Here is a 20,132-nt window from a genome sequence, read left to right as displayed (position 1 = left end):
TACTGGCCTCATAGAATGAATTTGTATGTTTTCTTTCTTTTCCTATTTTTTGGAATAGTTTGGGTAGAAAAGGTATTAACTCTTCTTTAAATTTTTGGTAGAATTTTCCTGTGAAGCTCTCTGGTCCTGGACTTCTGTTTGTTGGTGGCAAAAAAATTGGTTGATTACTGAATCAATCTCCTTCCTGGTAATTGGTCTGTTCAAATTTTCTATTTCTTTCTGTTTCAGTTTTGGTAGTTTATATGTTTCTAGGAATTCATTTCTTCTAGATTGTCTAATTTGTTGTCCTGTGGCTTTTCATAATATTCTCTTACAATTGTTTGTATTTCTGTGGTGTTGGATGTTATTTCTCCTATTTCATTTGTGATTTTGTTTCAGTTCTCTCTCTCTTTTTCTCTCTCGTTTTGATGATGATTTTGGCTAGAGGCTTATCATTTTTTTTGATCTTTTCAAAGAACCAGCCCCTAGTTTCATTGATCTCTTCTTCCTTTTTTTTCCTTTCATTTCTATATCATTTGTTTCTGCTCTAAGCTTTATTATTTCCTTCCTTCTGTTGATTTTGGGTTTTGTTTGTTATTATTTTTCTAGCTCCTTTAGGTGTAAAGTTAGATTGTTTATTTGAAATTTTTCTTGCATTTGAGGTAGGCCTGTGTTGCAAGAAACTTCCTTCCTATTACAACTTTGGCAGCATCCCAAAGGTTTTGGACTATTGTGTTTTCATTTTTATTTATTTCCATGTACTTTTTGATTATTCTTTGATTTCTTGGTTGACCCATTCATTATTTAGTAGCATGTTATTTAACCTCCATGTATTTTGTGGTCTTTCCATATTTTGTCTTGTGGTTGATTTCTAGTTTCACAGAATTGTAATAAAAAAAGATGCATCAATATTTTTTGAGTTGTTGAGACTTGTTTTGTGGCCTAATATGTGATCCATTCTGGAGAATGTTCCATGTGCACTTGAAAAGAATGTATATTCTGCTGTTTTAGGATTGAATGTTCTGAATATATCTGTTAAATTCACCTGCCCAGTGTGTCATTCAAAGCCATTGTTTCCTTGTTGATTTTCTGTTTAGATCATCTGTCTATCAATGTAAATGGGTTGTTAAAGTCCCCTACGATTATTGTATTACTGTTGATTAGTTCCTTTATGTTTTTTATTAACTGTTTTCTATATTTGGGTGCTTTCATGTTGGGTACATATATTTATAATTATTACATCTTCTTGTTGGATTGTCCCATTCATGATTATATAGTGTCCCTCTTTGTCTTTTTTATAGACTTTGTTTTTATTGGGCTGTTGTCCAGTATAAATGTTGCTATTCTGGCTTTCTTTTGATATCCATTTACATGATAAATGTTTCTCCATTTCATCACTTTCAATCTGCAGGTGTCTTTAGATGTAAAAAGAGCTTCTTGTAGGCAGCATAGAGATAGGTCTTGTTTGTTTTTTTAATCCACTCTGCCACAGCTGAGAGTCTTACAGAGTTTCCTTTGTATATAAGCATCTTCTTTTCTCTTGCAACCTTTAAACTTCTTTCCTTCACTATTTTTTTTTTTTGCAATTTTAATTACTATATGTCTTGATGTGGACCTCCTTGGGTTGAATTTGTTGGGGGCTCTCTGTGCCTCCTGAATCTTGATTCTGTTTCCCTTCTTAATTTTGGGAAGCTATTATTTGCTCAGCTACATTTTCTGCACTCCTTTCTCTCTTCTTTTTTTTCTTAGATCCCTGTAATGGGAATGTTATCATGCCTGATGGAGTCACTGAGCTCTCTAAATCTATTCTCATGATGTAGTGTTTGTTTCTCACCTGTTCAGCTTGACTCTTACTCTATTCTCCAGGTCACTGATACATTCCTGTAGCCTACTATTTATTCCATCTATCATATTTTTAATTTCATTTACTGAGTTTTTTTTTAAATCTCTGATATGTTTTTTTGAATCTCTTTGCCAAGGATCTCACTGATGTCCTCTACCCTTTTCTTGAGTCCAGTGTCTTTAAAATAATTACTTTAAATTCTCTATCAGACATATTACTTATTTCTGTTTTTTTTAGATCTTCTGTGATATTTCCTGTTCTTTTAATTGGGACATATTTGTCTCCTCACATTGTCTACCTCTCTGTGTCTGTTTCTCTGTGTTAGGAAAGTCAGGTACATCTTCTGCTCTTAAAAGTAGGGGCTTTTTAAAGAAGCCCTGTAGTGCCCTGCAGTGGAGTGTCCCCTGTTCACCAGGACCTGACCCTTCAGGGGAATCTCCTATGTGTGTTGCTTACATCCTGCTATTTTGTCTGGGTTGCTTTTTCCTTTCAATCCAGATATCTGCACTGACTCTCTGCCTATTGTGGACTGTGCTTGCTCTCTATGATGTTATTGAAACCCAGGCCAACCAGCACTGAGACGGTGTGAGGCAGCAATATTAGAAAAAAAACTTACAGTTTTTATTTAAATTTCATTTAGTTAACATACAGTGTAAGATTAGTTTCAGGTGCACAATATAGTGATTTAGCACTTCCATACCACACCTGGTGCTCATCACAAGTGCTATCCTTCATCCCCATCACCTATTTTATCCATCTTTCCCACCAACCTCCCCTCTGGTAACCATCAAGTATTAGAAAATTTGCACTGAGCTACTAATCCTGGGTCATATCCTCTACTGCCTGGTGGGCACATGACAGTGGTGGTGATGGCTGGGGGCACTCAGTGTCTGTGTGTGGGGTACCTGGGCAGGGCAAATTTGCACTGAGCCATTAGTCCTAGCATAGATACCCCAAAGCATGGTGCTTGCAAAGGCATGGTGTGTGGAGGTGGTAGCTGGGTAGGGTGCAACACAACATTAACAAAATTTACACCCAGTCCAGGGCTGAGGCCAACAGGCTTGGAATGGGCAAGTCCTCATCGTGCACCTAGGGTGCACTTTTAGCTGTTAGGTAGCAAGTGTTTTGCAACACCACTTCCTGCAGATGGCTTTGTGTTTATGCTAGGGGGCAGGGGAGGAAAATGGAATCTGCCAGCTACTTTTTTTCCCAGAAAAGTCCCCAAACACACTCCAAAATCAGTATAAACACATCTCCCTCCTGTTCTACACACTGCCACTTCTTTGTTGCCTCTCCATGGGTTGTTGTCTTTTTAAGGGCAGGGACTGGGCGATCACTGGCTCTCCAGGATCACTCAGTGCTGAGTCAGCTGACTTCTAAAGCTCCAGGCTCCAAGTCCTACTGGTTATACAAACTCATGGAATTCAGCTCCTCTGGTTTTCCAGGCCAGACGTTATAGATGTTTGTTTTCCTGTGTGGTCTCTCTGGTGCTTTCCCCTCTCTGCACCCACAGTGCCCTCCCTCCTGCGGGCAGCTCCCAACCACACTTTCTGTCCTTTCTAAACTCTCAGATGCAGCTTCTCTACATTTAGTTGTGGAGGTTTTTTTTGCCAGTCTTTGGATCACTCTCTGGTTTCTTCCTTTCTTTCTTTTCTTTCTTTCTTTCTTTCTTTCTTTCTTTCTTTCTTTCTTTTCTTTCTTTCTTTCTTAGATGTGAGTGATATCTGGTTGTAAATGTGGAACAAGTGAGCTTAGAGTTCTCCTACTCTGCCATCTTCCCAAGGGGCTCAAAGCACATTTTTTATGTTATGTGTATTATATATGGCTTTCTTACAATAAAGGAAGCTAGAGAGAAGAAAATGTTATTAAGTAAATCAGGAGTAAAGAAAAACACATTTATAGCACTGTTCTGTATTTATTGAAAAAAGAAAATGTAGAAGTGGGCCTGCACAGTTCAAACCTGTGTTGTGTTCAAGGGTCATCTGTATTTCCAAATGTAACTTTGTTCTCTCTTTCCTTATTCTCTCACTCTCTTTTGGAAGTCTCACCTGTGTTCATGGGTTTAATAATGATTTCACTTCTTTACTAGTTTTGTCCAGGTGTAGCTTGTTGCTCTATTCCAGTCCTATTTCTTCAAATGGGACAGATTTATTTAGAATATTTCACTATCAGGGACGCCTGGGTGGCTCAGTCGGTTAAGCGTCCAACTTCGGCTCAGGTCACGATCTCGCGGTCCGTGAGTTCGAGCCCTGCGTCAGGCTCTGGGCTGATGGCTCAGAGCCTGGAGCCTGGAGCCTGCTTCCGATTCTGTGTCTCCCTCTCTCTCTGACCCTCCCCCGTTCATGCTCTGTCTCTCTCTGTCTCAAAAATAAATAAACGTTAAAAAAATTAAAAATAGAATATTTCACTATCACTGCAGACCTAACATCTCTAAAAACCCTCATCATCACCTCACTTGTGTGGGGTTCCCCATCTTTTACACTAACAGACTCCTCCTCAGTCACCAAATTCTGCAAATATTTCATGTACTTTTCTCTTTCAGATTTAGTTCTATTACTTTGTCTGGCCCTAATCTTCAGTCTAACTTCTTATAAGAGCTACTGAGTTGGCCTGACTGGATATGGATTCTGTTCCCTCCAGTCATCTTGCATATTGTGACTGGAATGATCCTCAATCAAATTTGTCAGCAATTTTCTATTTCCTATCCAATCAAGTGGAACCTCCTTTGCCTCTCTTTCAAGGTCACCCACATTCTTTACTGTCTCCCCCCTCCTCCCATACTCTGTCCTCTCTCCCCTAACACACACACATGCTAAGGTGGATATTATGGTATCTACTCAGATGCTCTCTTCAGAGTATGAGAGTATGAGGTACCCATCCCATCTCACCTCACCCCCTGACCCCAATGAACATCAGCTACTGATGGCTCAAAGCTGGATCCTTCACCAAGAGGGGACCTTAATGAGAGAGAATGCCTGCTTCCTCCAGGGGATGCCTGAAGCCAGTGACTGGCTAATGTGGGATCCAAACCCCTGTCCTCCTTGCTCCCATTTGGGACAACTCTAATCACTATCACAGCACCAGAACTCCACATAGGATCAGATGAGACCTCAGTTGCAACCAGTTTGATCTTCCTGCTACACAACCCTCTTTCCTCACTTCCTTACAGGTCTATGTTCTGAGACCACTCCCCAGTAAATCTCCTGCACAAAACACTTGGTCTCAGAGTTTGGGAAACCAATCTAAGATAGTTCCAGGAGTGGTCCCAGGAAGTGTACTCTAACACAGGATTAGGAGATGGATCACTTGCCAGTCAGTTGACAGGGCCCTGGCATGCTGTAGCATGAACTGTTAATATTTTTCCCAGGCATAAACTGAGGAGGGATGTTGGTGTGGGAACTCCTAGACAGTGCAATACTTTTGGTGCTTAAGAATTATAAGGTACATGGGACACTTGGGTGCCTCAGTCGGTTAAATGTCTGACTTTTGATTTTGACTCAAGTCATCATCTCAGGGTTCATGAGTTTGAGCCCCATGTGGAGCTCTGCACTGACATCATGGAGCCTGCTTGGGATTCTCTGTCTCCATCTCTCTCTGTCTCTCCCCTGCTCTCTCTGTCTCTCTCTTTCGAAAGAAATAGATAAACATAAAAAAAAAGAATTATAAGGTACAGTGTGACTTTAAGGACTTTGGAATTGGGGAACAACTTCCAAGTGGCATTGATTTGTTGAAGACTCAGGGTGATTTATGACCAATTCATTCAGAATACAAAAGCAATATGGTCTGACAGAGTTTAATTAGTCTCCTACAGTCAGGCAGACTCAATTGTACAAATGGTGCTGCTTTAGAAAAGTTTGGATTCTTAGCTCCAGCACGTCTTCTGTGCCGAGGTTAGGCCTAATAAGGAAGGACTAACCCCTAAAATTGGGATGGGAATACCTTGGTAAATGTGGTCAAGAATCTCAGATTCCCCAATTCCCTTGAACCTGATAGGCCTCTTGTTAGGCACCCACCCCTACTCAAGATGTGCTGGGTCAGGTAAGGGATGAGAGTGAAGTCACTGCAGGAACGAGGAAAGTAAGTGTGGGATCATGTCCTGAGGGTACCGGATCAGGGATGGAGAGCAGAACATTAAGCTGGACATAACCATGGGAACACTCTCCCATGATTAAGGACTTAACATTGTGGCAAACACCCCAGGAATGATGATAAGGTACTAGCCTGATTCTCAGGGTATCACAAAAACTGATCCATATTCAATGAAATAAAATTTCAAGAGTTTCCATGGTGTATGGTGGAGGAAAGTATTCATAGGCTTAGAGAAGTGGGCATGCTTCTTTATGTGTCTGCTATGTGAAGCTAAAAAAACCAACAGCCAGTGAAGGTCCCAGGAGAGCCTACATTCACCAAAGCAATGTTGCCTATGTTTGTGTCAGGAAGAGCAGCAGCATTGAGAAGCTCAGCCATGCCTGTTGTCTGTAGCCCAGAGCTAGTGGTAGGAAGAGATGCTATAAAACTAGGCTCCCTGATGGATCTTATATTATTTTGAGCAAGATCTCAAAATAATATAAGCCAGATGCCAGTGCTTAACTTTCAGGAGTATTGTGGGCAAAATTATTGCAAAGACTGATGGGATTGGAGTGATATCCAGAAAATCCCAGCTTGGAGTTGGATAATAGAACATGGTGTTCCTGGATATGATATAGATGGGCTACCAACAAGGATATTATTTAATTTATACAGCCAAAAAAATCAATGATGGATTATCAGAGACAGGGCAGTATCTCAGTAAAAATCACGATTCCTTGCTCAGTTTCCAGATCAGAATGGAACCCATTGGCTGAAGGAGGGGCTGAGTCTTTAGAAATAAGGAATCTTCAATACCAAGGCATATATATTCATTTGTTATTCCCCTAGTACTTAACCAGGGAATTTAGAACTACTTACTAAGGTAAATGTGCTATGGTGATAAAGAGGAATACTCAGAACTTTTGAAGATTAGTGAACACTGGTTCTGAATTTACACAAATACTTGGAGACCCAGTAAGCCAACATGGCTCCATATTAAAGTGAGGGATATATAAGGGCCATCAGAGTCCTAGCCAAGGTCTGGTTCTCAGAGGGCCTACTCATCTATTGGTCCTTCCCCTAATCTCCAAATGCCTAATTGGTAGGGACACCCATGGTAGTTTGAAGAACCTTCACATTAATTCCTTGACTTCTTGAGTAAGCACTAATGTAGTAGGGAGGGGCAAGTAGGGATTCTAAAGCTTCCTACCTCAGCGAAAAGAGTAAATGAAAAACAATGCTGAATCCCAAAGGGAATGGAGTAAATTAATGAAACTTTCAAAGACTTGAATATCGTGGTCACTCCTATCATATCCCCATGTATTTCATCAGACCATTTCCTGCAAAAATAAAACAGAACACGGCAGGTGATAGGACAGTAGCCCCAGTTGTAGTTACTTTGCTCAATGTATTTTTTGTTTGCTTGTTTTTGTTTTTTTTTTTTGTTTTTTTTTTGTTTTTTTTGTTTTTTGCTAGAGCAGGTTAAAACACCACTCATCACTTGATATAGGAAATATATTTTTAGCTGTAACTATCAGGAAAGAGAAGTGGATGCCATTGGCGTTCCCATGGGATGAACAGTGGTTTATGTTTATGGTCTTGCCCTCAAGTCTATGCAAGTTCTTTGTTTCTTTTTTTTTTAATGTTTATTTATTTTTGAGAGAGAGAGACAGAGGGTGAGCAGGGGAGGGGCCAAGAGAGAAGGAGGCACAGAATCCGAAGCAGGCTCCAGGCTCTGAGCTGTCAGCACAGTGCCCCACGCGGGACTTGAATTTATGAACCACGAGATCATCACCTGAATTGAAGTCGGACGCTTAACTGACTGAACCACCCAGGTGCCCCAAGTCTATGCAAGTTCTTACATCCTTTACCAAGATGTAATCTGAAATAGCCTGGATTTTATGGACATTCTGTAAAATGTCATATTTATTCACCATATGATTGACATCATGTAATAGTAACAGATGAGAGATATAAGGCAAGTATGGTGGAGGCCTTTGTTTATACATAATATATACACCAAACTATAAGGTTTACACACCATAAATCTTAGAGAATAGGTAGTACATCTACAAAGATTTATAGGATTTCTGACTCCAGACAACATGGAGTAGACACAATCTGCCTACTTCTCCCACTATAGACTCTGGAAAATATATATATATATATATATATATATATATATATATGTATATATATATATACACACACACACACACACACACACACACACATATATACGCATATATATATATGTGTGTATATATATATATATATTTGATAGATATATCCAATATAATAAGGCTCTAAGAGGTGGAGAAAAAAAGGCAGATCAAGGAGGAAATTTGGGATCTAAGGAATGACATTACAGGGATTTCCCTTGCTTCTGCCCTCCTCCCTTATGTATCCCAGACTAAGTAATAGAGAGACCAACAACCCAGAAATGCCAACAGGTACAACCACCACCACCACAACAGAAACTACTTGTTTTCCCACTTTTCCCTTATAGTAAATGGCATCACTGACTGCTGTGCCTGAGAAGTAGCAGCAGTGGGATTGGGGGAAGAGGCAAGGGTGGGTAGAGGTTAAGAAGGATTTAAATGTGGGGTGCCTGGATGGCCTAGTCAGTTAAGCATCCAACTTCAGCTCAGGTCATGATCTTGCAGTTCATGAGTTCAAGCCCTGCGTTGGGCTCTGTGCTGACAGCTCAGAGCCTGGAGCCTGCTTTAGATTGTGTCTCCCTTTCTACTCCTCCCCGCTTGCACTCTATATCTCTCTCACTCTCTCTCAAAAATAAATAAACATTTTTTAATTAAAAAAAGAAGGATTCAAATGATAATCCAATGATAAACAAGTTTTAACTGTATTATTTATGATTTTGTCTTATTGGTTATCGATGATGTAGAGCTAATCATCAGTGGTGTAGATCAATCATCAAAGGAACTTTCTAGGGATACATACATTCTTATGTTGTTCACTCAATAGCAAAAATTCATTTTCATTGACTTTATAACTTAAAAATCTATCAGCCAACTTCAGAAACAAGTGAATTGAAATATCTTATCCTGATTTAAGTGGAATATTCTGCCCCATTTAATAAACTAAGATAAATTATTTATTAAGTTAAACTTCATTCCTTTGAAATCCATAGAGTAAATCAACCATATGCAATTTTATTATAGTGTTTATTTTTTATTGGTAATTGAGTTACGTGAATGTCATATAAGTCAATTAGTTGAAAAACAGAAACACTGTGATATCAAGAAATGTCGAAATGTTTGAAAGGTGATTGTGAAAACGGACAAAACTCAGGACAAATTCTGGCTTGTTGAACAGACAAATGTGGTACCCTGGTCACTACAAGGCAGATGAACTTCTGTATTTCTTATTCAAAGAACACAATGAGAAGAGCTCAAGAATTCTGTCTTCAGCTGCTGACCAATCTGTAAGAGGCTTGGAAACTCCCCAAGACCAGGACTGAGAGCCATCCCCTTCACCTCTGATCCTTGAATGCCTGATTCTGATTCTCTTTGATGGTGCCAGGCCCCAAAGGGATTGGTTGCAGGATGTAGACTAAGGATTGAATTCACCATGACTGGACAAAAGCACTCTGAACACAGTGCTCCTTCATTGCCCACTGAAACAAGTTCTGAATCCCATTTTTTTATGGCACATCACACCAGGATCACATATAATCCTAGAGTATCTTTATTTGTTCTATAATTTAATAGTACACCTATAAAATAATTACATTATACTTATAGCCTTTCTTCATTTATAAACAGACAAAAAAAAAAAACAATTAAATACAATTTGAGCCATTGTAAGGTAAACTTTGTACATACCCCCAGAAGGAGCTTCACACTGCAGCATATCATATTGCTTCCATTGCTACTCCCACAGTTGGGTTCAAAGAGTGTGTGCTCATGTTTGTATTCCGTGAGTTCATAGCTTAATCCTTCCCCTATCTACTTGGGTTCTGTGTTAATAAAATGACAGGGTTGGCTCTGTTGTCAGCCAGAGACTCCCATCCACCCCTACCCTACTCTACTCCATTGACCTCAGGTACAGTCACGTGGACTTCCTTCCTTCGCAGCGTTTCTGCTGTGGGTCCCGCACGGAGTCTGGCTTGAGGTTTTCCATTAAATGGAAAAATAAATTCTAAAGCTGGACACACTCTCCACTCTTTCTCTCTATCCCAAGGTTCCAGCCTTCAAGGATTTCTGTTGAGTTCTGCCTCCTGATTCAGGGCTGCGTATAACCATTTCTAAAACCAATACCCTCTTGTGCAACAGCACATTCTGCTCAGGTCTCATGGAGTTACAGAAGTGATAGAAATGAAACCCGCAGCGTAGAGGCAGGAGACGGATTCACCGCCATGCCACAACCTTGCTCTCCGGGTGAACACCTGCAGATCCCCCATCGCTGCCAAAGGTCAGGAAGCCTCAGTTCCCCGAGCAGCTTGTAGAGGGTCTCACAAACCTGGAAACGGGTTTTTCTGAGTGCCTTTGGCAGCAGCACTTGAGATTGAGTGCTCGGGGGAATTACCAATGAAAGGTCTTCAAAGTGTGCTGCTTCCCGCCAATGGCATCTAATTCACATTTACAGATTCCATAAACGTTACTCACAGGGAAGTCTTTGCGGGGCAATCTAGCAAAGGGACTCGATGTAAGTATAAGTTTTCAGGATGATAAATTATGTCAACTTTCTTATGCCAAGAGTGCACAACATGAAAACCTCAATGATTCATAAAAATGAAAAATGAGTTGGTCATCTTTTTGTTTTTTCAAAAATTCCATTCTTTGAAAAGGAAGCTTCTGTAGGATAGTTTAACTAGCTTTCCGTTCTATATATTTTATTTTTTATTTCCTCCCACACCACAAAGTGAATGGACTCCTTATACTTTTAAATATTTCTTTTACCAGGAAATATCTTTTGTTTAGTGCCATGGCAGTGAAATAGTATAACTTCTCACACCGCATGTGCATATTAAATATCATAGGGCTTTTAAGTTCCCCCTTAATGACTTCCCAGTGAGTCCCCTCCCTACACCCTTCCATCCCAATCCACTTCCTATATTGTGCTGCAATGCTTTAGGACCTTCAGTGAAACATTATTCATTGTCAAATCACAATGTAAAATCACCTGGCGTCTCCCTGCCCAATCTAAGGATAGGTGCATGACAATGAACTGCTGACTAGGCATTATTTCTGAGTGAAACACCTTGTTGTGGGCCTGACTCAGAATAGTGCTGCAAAGCCAGAGTCCAAACACGTGAAACAATACATGGATAGGTCTATAGTGCTTTTTAACAGCTCTTTACAATACAGGTCAATTACAAAACCAGCGTTAATATGGAGACCTTTGTGTGTAATAATATTCTAATTGCAGCAATAATAGCATGCACATCAGGGTTCATCTGAGTCCACAGATGGGGGGGGGGGGGAGTGAGGAAGAGGTGGTGGGGGCCGGGGGTAGGGGAGAGTGTGGCCTGCTGAGCAAGGTCCCCAGGGAAGCCCATTTCATGATCCCAGTGGCTCAAGTCGTCTTCTCAGTATTGGGGTTTTAGAAGAACCTCCCTGTGTCCGGACATTGTCCAGAACCGCATCACAGCAGCGCGAGGGCAGCCCTCCCTTCCCAAGGGAACCTCTCAGCTGGAGGGCCCTGGCCCAGCGGGAGAGGCGTGAGGGCCGCATCCTTCACTTCCTGGGAAGGGGGAGCTGGAGTGTAGGGTGAGGCCAGGGAAAGACTCGCTTTTCCACATGGTGGAAACATCAATGCCGGATTGGCAGGGCAGCCCGGGAAAGGCCCTCTCCGGCCGCTGACTGGTGGCTGGTGGGTTTCCAGCCACGTCCCTCGGGCCTTGAAACGCAGCCCGTTTGGGACGCATAGGAGAGGCCCGCGGTCGGTCAGGAACACATCGCAGCGAAGCTCCGCTTGTGGCCCGCGCGTGTGACGAGGGCGCCGTGGGCCCCAGGAAACGTGCTTGCTGCGGAAGGGGCCACCGGGCAGCGCGTGCGTGGGCTCAGAGGACGGGGACGCAGGCGGCGGCGGCCCAGCCAACTGGCGCGCGGGGCGAGCTGCGTCCCGCCGCAGGTGCTCACTGCTTGTCCGAGTCGCTCAGGTTCACCGACATGCACCGACACTGCTTCACCTTCTGGATCTTTTTGAGTCGGAAGGGAGGGTCCAGCCCGGGACATTCGAGCTCCACCAGGACCGAGGTGACGCGCTGGGGCTTGCAGAAGGCGCACGACTGGAAGGACTCCTCCTCCTTGCGGACGTGGCGCGGGATGTAGAAGGAGTTGCACTGGCCGTAGCAGAAGCGGTTGAGGATCGTGCGGCTGCGGCAGCCTTCCTCGCTCACCGTCTGCCGCAGCGGCTGCGTCTTGCACCAGTCACTCTTGAGGTACTTGCGCTCGGTGACCACCAGGGCCTCCTGGCTGGAGGCCAACACCTCCTTGATCTGGTGCTGCCATCTCTCCGAGTGGTTGCTGCTGCCGTCCTTGTAGGGCGAGGGGATGGCGCCCGCCGGCCGGTTCTTCCGGGCCTCCGCCGCCTTCACCAGCACGGCCACCAGGCACAAGGACAGGGAGAGCTTCCAGAACATCCTGCAACGAGAGAAGAGTTAGAGGGGGCGTCTGTGGCGGGTGCAGGCGGGCAGCCGGTCTTCGTGGTTTCATTAAGAAGGGCTGCCGTCAGGTGGGGCCGCTGGAGGGGAGAGTGCAAGGACGCTGTCCTAAATACTGCCCCGCAGGCAAGACGGGGGTTGAGACAGTGCCAGGACAGTTAGAACACGAACACACGTTGGACAACTACAGAAGAATTAAAAAGCAAATGTTGTCAAAAATAGCCCAAGCCAGTTTGCTGGAGTGCCGGTGATAGTCAATAAATGTCACTGCATTTTCACTTAGTACTTGCGCAGTGCTACCCCATGCGCATCACGCGTCTACCTCATTTGATTCTCAAAACAGTAGATGGGAGGTGGCATATATTAGCCCTACTTTGTAATGGAGGAAATTGAGGCCCGTAGACATTGAGTAATTTGCCCAACGCCACACAATGACTAAGAATGTCCCAGGATTTCGAGCCAGGCATCTGCCTCCAGAGCCACCGAAAGTAACCGCTAGACATGGATATATGATCAAGAAAATTAACAAAAAGGAAAGGAAAGGTGGCTATGGTTCCACAAGTTTCTTAACAATGAGTACTTGGGCGGGGAGGGGAGGCGCCTGGGTGGCTCAGTCGGTTAAGCGTCAGTCTTCCTCTCAGGTCATGCTCTCACAGTTCGTGAGTTCAAGCCCCCTTCGGGCTCTGTGCTGACAGTTCAGAGCCTGGAGCCTGCCTGGGATCCTGTGTCCCCATCTTTCTGCCCCTCTCCAGCTTGTGCTCTCCCCAAAATTAATATTAAATAAATAAATAAATAATGAGTACTAAACTTAGGAATGGCCACAGATTAGGAAAAGTAGTATTTACACCTCTGTTAATTGCTATGAATAAAAAATCACATTTAACATCTGCACGAAGATAGCCACGTTAATTCAAGTGAGCCACGAGTTACTTTCTTATAGTGGAAACCACTTCCCAGTTGTGAATTAAGAAACGAAGGCTGTATTAAAGCTGCCTTAGACAATGCAAGAGATTGTATCTCGCGTCTGCATATTAGGGCCTGGTGACACAAGTGTGCAGGGATGGGAGCTGGAAGAAAACTTCCTTTGAAACATGTTTTGTAGAAAGCAAACTGATGTCTCTGAAGTTTAATTCGCAGTTTCCATTGTAATGTTTACATTAATACCCTCAAGGGACAGCAGTGCCTCTCAGTAGAGATGATTCTTACATCCTGACACCTGTAGTTCCTTCTTTACCCTTGTCATCCTCACCATCATAGTCACATGTGTTCATTGCCTCGCTGGGTATTTTAGCATTTGTAGAACTGCATGAGACTCTCATCCTTTCTTTTTTTAACTTTTTTTTTTTTTTTTTTTTTTTTTGAGAGCCATCAGCCCAGAGCCCGACGCGGGGCTCGAACTCACGGACCGCGAGGTCGTGACCTGAGCTGAAGTCGGACGCCCAACCGACTGAGCCACCCAGGCGCCCCGAGACTCTCATCCCTTTAACACGTACACCCTTTTAACATGTACAAAATGGCATGTAGTTATATGTATATAAAAATTATATAGTTGTAGAGTGTATACTAATTACATAACAGGCATAAACATGACTAAAATTTATAGTAAGTATATTAACTCTCTGAAGTATTATCAATGTCTTAAATATATTTCTGCTAATAATAATAGTTCGTATTTATTGGTGCTCAAAACCTATCACTCTTAGGGCACCTAGGTGGCTCAGGTCATGATCTCAGGGTTCGTGAGTTGGAGCCCCGCATTGCGCTTTCCACTGTCAGCACAGAGGACAGTCCACTTCGGTTCCCGTCTCCTTTGCTCTCTATCCCTCCTCTGCTCTTGTGGGCTCTCTCTGCCTCTCCCTCAAAAATAAATAAACATTAAAAAAAAAACATTGCTCTTACATTTTCCTTTCATGTATAAGCACATTTAATCATCAACATTCTACGAAATAGCTATTATTATTTCTCCCATTTTATAGATGAGGAAACTGAGGCATTGAGAGGCTTCACAACTTATCAAGATCACATGGCCAGTATGTGAAGTATTTGAATCCTGGCTCCAGGCATGCTAGCTCCAGGTGAGTATACCTATCTCATTGTTAAAAATATTGGTGTTAAAATATCTATGCTAAAATATTTCTTTATGTCATTGTTATTAGTCTAAGTGTAAGCCACAAGAGGCTTTTGCAAATCGTCTAGCAGAGAATTCCTTCATTCATCAAGTTTTGTTGAGTATTTATTCTGGAATAAACTTTAATAAGCCTTGTGAATTCCAGCACCTCCCACAGAGACAAAGCTAAAATTCTTCCAGTGTCAGATGAGCCCTGACAAGATCTGCTGTCCCCATCGTTACCTCACGGGCCTCGTCACCTACACTGTCCCCCTTGCTCATTCTGCTCCAGCAACACTCACCACCTTTCTGTTTCCAGAACATATGTGGCATTTTTTCTGCTCTAAAGCCTTATGTTTGCCTTTCTCCCAGATATCTGCATGGCCTTCTTCTACAGTCTTCAAGTCTTTGCTCAATTATCGCCTCCCCAGTGAGGCCTTAATAGGTAACTTCACCATAACCCTGGCATTCATTGTCTCCTTCTTCCCTGCCTTGGTTTTCTCCGTGGCACTTAGCATCCTATAGAATTGAATAATCTTACTGATTTTTGCATTGTCTGACTTTTCCAACTCGATTTAAGGTCCAAGAAGGAAGGACCGCCTATTTTCCATTATTATATGTCTTGCATTCAGAACAATGCCTGGTACATTATAGGTGCTCAATAAATATGTGCTGAAGGAACCATGAATGCCATGCATTTCATTGCCTTCAATGAGCTTGCAATTTCTTTTTTTTTACATTTTTTTTAACGTTTATTTATTTTTGAGACAGAGAGAGACAGAGCTTGAACGGGGGAGGAGCGGAGAGGGAGAGGGAGGCATAGAATCGGAAGCAGGCTCCAGGCTCTGAGCCATCAGCCCAGATCCCGATGCGGGGCTCGAATTCATGGACCGCGAGATTGTGACCTGAGCTGAAGTGGGACACTTAACCGACTGAGCCACCCAGGCGCCCCTGAGCTTTCAATTTAGAAGTTAGAGAAAGGCATGCAGTTGACGGTGCTATAGTTTTAGAGACACAATGGCATAGGTTTCCATGGTGGTGATCCTGGGACGGAGAACATCTGAATCACCGGGATGCTTTAGAATGTAGATTCCTCACCTCCACCCCAAAACATTCTGAATCAGTAGAGTTGAGGTGGAGTTTGAGATCTGTATTTTAAAAAAATGCTTTGGGTGATTTCCATTGGCACCAGTGCCCCCAGGGCGTAGGGGCACAAGGAAAGAGCATCGGTTCCTCCTGGAGAGGGAGCAGGAGATGCCCAGGAAGTAACAGGTAAATGGGTGGCTTAAATTCCAAATAACGTTCTCCTAGGCAGTGACACTGACAAGAGTGCAGAGGTAGATAAATGTAATGACAAGAGGCAAGGGAAGTAAAAACACTTAGAGCAGACCGGGGAAAAAGGGAAAGATTTTCTTTTTTTGTAAAAACATTTTGTGCAATGCAATTACTGAAATTATGAGGCCGAATTTTTAAAGGACTTTCCTCATGCCTCCTTAGTTCCAGCACGAATTGTCATATTAAAATGGCCATGCTTCTAGCAGACTCATGGCAAGCAATTGAGTATTGGACTCATTCAACTTACACAGCTTATTATATTTGCAGAATGATTTGTGATCTCAATAGTCTCTTAAAAAGAAAGTATGTTGGTTCCATTTTAATAACTTCCAAAATTATTAACATTCTGAGTAAACACAACCAAAAGTTTGTAAGTCCCAGCCAGGAAAGATTTACAGAGTCACCCTGGTCCTCCATACCTAGTTCCAGGAACAGCTTCACATGCATCTCTGATAGGCTAAAAAAATGCATGCTTTCACTCAACAGGTCCTAGCTGTTGTCAGGGAGAACAGAACTAAAACATGTTCTGATCAATTTGGGGCAAAACCCCTTAGAGTCACAGTATTAGATGTGATGACTAACAACATGCATTCTTTGAACACTTGGAAACATTTTCAAAACATCTGGCAATCACCCTTAGAAGTTATGCGTCATAAGAACCTAAGAAGAAAAGCAAATCTCCCATTCTCAAGACCAAGAAAAGAGGCTGATGATAGCTAGGTGACTGGGATCAGCCCAAGCTCCTCTCTTTCCTTTCCTGCATCTCATATCTTTATACTCCTTCACACATAGCAACAGGAAGGTTGTCAAGGATCTGGAATCTCAGTGTCAGGACAGGTAAGTAGGCAAGAGGTATTTGCCGCAGCGACTGTTAGGCTGTGTCCTCTTCACTTCAAGGGTTCAAGGGCACACTAAAGGCTCTGAGCCAGGTTTTGCTCATGGCAGATACTACAGTGGCCCTGAAGTGTGTGGGGTTCCTCAGGAGAGAACAGGCATGCCTCTTTCTTCAGTTCACTGTTTCACACACACTTGCACACACATGTCGGTGGCCCCACCAGGACCTGAATTTAGCACTGCAGAGTCCAGCTTTGCCTTGGAGCACTTTGCTACTCAGAGAAATGCATACAATTTGCATTTCGTTGTTTGCATCGAACATCTTTCATCTTACCCTCACATCTTGTGTTTGGCTTGTCTCAGAAGAAACTCGTAAATAAATCTTGTTTGTTTTATTAACCATCCTTGTGGCCTGACAAAGTTATAAATTTGCAAGGGGTGCCAGGACCATAAATGTTGATATGCTAAGCAGCGGGGTTGGTCAAAGTAGGCTGTGGGGAGAGAGAGGTAGCAAAAGCACTTTCTTCTTCTTTTTTTTTTATTTTTACTTTTTAAAAATATTTTTTTAACGTTTATTTATTATTGAGAGGCAGAGAGACACAGAGTATGAGCAGGGGAGGGGCTGAGAGATGGAGACACACAGAATCTGAAGCAGGCTTCAGGCTCTGAGCTGTCAGCACAGAGCCCGACGCTGGGCTCGAACTCACAAACCTCAAGATCATGACTTGAGCTGAAGTTGGACATTTAACCGACTGAGTCACCCAGGCGTCCCAGAAGCACTTTCTTCTTAAGTAACACCCCCCGGGCCTGGCCTTTGTTGATATCAGAACAGGGGCTACACAGACCAGGGTAGTATGTAGGCAGCTAAAGAACAACTGTCCCCTTCTGTCAACCTTTCCTAGAAGTGTCCAGGGGTTCTACAATAGGAGCTTGAGCAATAATGCTTCCTAATTTCTAGGAAAGGCCGTGGCAGTGCTGAATCCTCCCTGCCAAAAGGTGTATGTAAGTGACCAGAGGCCAAGGGTTCAGTTAAGCTGATTAACTCACTCCCAGAGTGACCTTCTTGAGTTTTAGAGGTCGAGTCAAGACAGTACAGAGCTGTGCATTAGTGGAAGGTAGGATGCGGCCCGAACGTTTTCTGTGACCTGAGAATTCTAGGATATCCTTGGAAGGTTGAAGGGAAGCACCCAAGGCTGAATATCAGCGCACACATCTGAGACAAAGTTGCTCCCATGGCCCAAGTGAAAACAGAATCCAAATCAAACAGGAAACTCCGAACAAAACCCCCAACAGGGTTAGCATTTAGAGATTATCTTTGTGAGTGTTACTACTACCACCTCAGCAGCCAAATGTACTTCATCTCGACATGGCTTCTTGGGCTGGGAGGCTGTGCTTGAGCTCTCCAACTGGTGGTGGATATTCCTTGGCTCAGGCCTCCTCCTCCTAGCCTAGACCGCTTGTCTGCTAAAACCACTTGCTTTCAGCCACCGTAATCTGCCGCTCACTATGGCCCGTGGGCCTACCCCAACCTGAGGTCTGTTTTTGTAAACAAGGTCACGTTGAATACACCCATGCCTATTAGCTACATTTTCTTTATGGCTGCTTTTGTGTCACAAGAACAGAGTGAGCAGTGGGAACAGAGATGGAAGAGCCCACCAGTCCAAAATATTTACTGCCTGGCCTTTCACAGAAAAGTTTTGCCAAATCCTGTTCCAAACGTTTTCTCTCCCAATTCAGCCATTGCTTTCTTTTTATCTTTGTTCTCTTTTGCTAGAAAAGTAGCTCCGAATTTTAAAATTTCTAACTATGAAATATTTCAAACATAGGGCAAGCTAGAACATATACTAAACTCTCTCTACCCACCACCAAGGTTAAAACAATATTAATATTTCCCATCTTTATTTTGCTATCGCTTTCAATTTTGAAAGAAATAAAGCAATATGGGTGATACCGAAGTGTTGTCCTCCTATCCTTCTACACTCATTGAAATGACCAGCATCCTAAAGTTGGTTATATCATTCCTAGTAATATGTTTACGGGTTATGTTTTGTGTATGAGGACATGTTTTTGTGCACGTTTGACCTTCACATATCAAGTATATATATATATATATATATATGTACTTCACATATATATAGCTATACTCTTCTTGAGCAACTTTATTTTATTTTAATTTTTAAAAATTTCTGAGCAACTTTTAAATTCAACAATAGGTGTTTGAGATTTTACACATGTAGACGTTTTTAGGAGGACTCTATTCACCTCCACTGCTGAATCTTAAATAACAGTTGATAAATTCACCTTATTGAAGGACAATGAGGTTGCTTCTCTTTTGTCAGTATGACCAACAATGCTGCACTGAACAGTTTGGTGTGTATTTATTTGTGCCCACCTGTCACAGTTTTTCTAGAGGAGACACTGAGAAGTGGAGATCCTGGGTCATGGGATGTGTACAACTTGAGCTTGACTAAGTTTTGCTAAGTTACTTTTCAAGTGCTGATACTAGTATTCTCTCCCCTGAGTAATATGTGAGTCCCTGCTCCTACACAGACTTGCTAACACCTGGTGCTAACGATTTATTTCCTTTTGCCTATCTGAAAAATTTGAAATGATGTCGTATTATTATTTTAAGCTGCATTCTTCCAATCATAAGGGAGTTGATCACCGAGCTCAAATACTCTAGTTGTACACTGAAAGGGAGTGATTGCAACTTGTTCTAAGTAAAGGAGGAAAATTAAAATTTTAGGAAAGGAAAAATAAGAAGTAGTAACTATAAATCTTCTTCTTTTGAATTTTTATTTTTTATTTATTTTTATTTTTTTAATATGAAACTTATTGTCAAATAAACCTGAACTGTCATGAGAAGAATAGGAAGTGGCTTAGGATTTCAAAGCAGAATGATCAGGGAAACCCACATGACTCAGAAGTTTGAAATCCAGGGGCACCTGGGTGGCTTTGTCAGTTAAGCGTCAGACTTTGGCTCAACAGTCCGTGAGTTCGAGTCCTGCATCGGGTTCTGTGCTGACAGCTCAGAGCCTGGAGCCTGCTTCAGATTCTGTGTCCCTCTCTATCTCTGCCCCTCCCTCACTTACGCTCTGTCACTTTCTCTCTCAAAAATAAATAAAGGTTAAAAAATCTTAAAAAAAAAAAGTTTCAAATCCAAATGGATCATTTACTTTTCCAAGTGAAAGTGCCTGAATGGAACACTGACTATCATTTTGTTCCAGGAGAAGTTTAATTTCATCTGGAGAAATTATATTATGTTTTTAAAAAAGGTTTTCAACCAAAGAAGAAATGATACTATCATTACTTACTTTGACTTCTGGATAGCAAGTGTA

The 20,132-nt window shown here is 42.4% G+C and overlaps 1 protein-coding gene across 2 annotated transcripts in view; it reads right to left on the bottom strand.

The window, feature by feature from the left end:
- Nucleotides 1-9,575: 9,575 nt before the first annotated feature.
- GREM2 (gremlin 2, DAN family BMP antagonist) overlaps nucleotides 9,576-20,132 on the bottom strand; it is a 109,814-nt gene continuing 99,257 nt past the window's right edge. For both annotated transcript variants that reach the window (XM_060643383.3, XM_060643382.3), the window contains one exon: nucleotides 9,576-12,498. In XM_060643383.3, the coding sequence (XP_060499366.1) occupies nucleotides 11,991-12,497 (507 nt within the window). In that variant the 5' untranslated portion in view covers nucleotide 12,498 and the 3' untranslated portion in view covers nucleotides 9,576-11,990. The remainder of the gene's footprint in view (nucleotides 12,499-20,132) is intronic.

Source organism: Panthera onca, chromosome F1 (genome assembly GCF_046562875.1).
Source record: "Panthera onca isolate mPanOnc1 chromosome F1, mPanOnc1 haplotype 2, whole genome shotgun sequence".
In the NCBI taxonomy this organism is placed as follows: Eukaryota; Metazoa; Chordata; class Mammalia; order Carnivora; family Felidae; genus Panthera; species Panthera onca.
The sequence above is the reverse complement of the archived record's forward strand: the minus strand, read 5'-3'. Positions and strand labels throughout refer to the sequence as shown.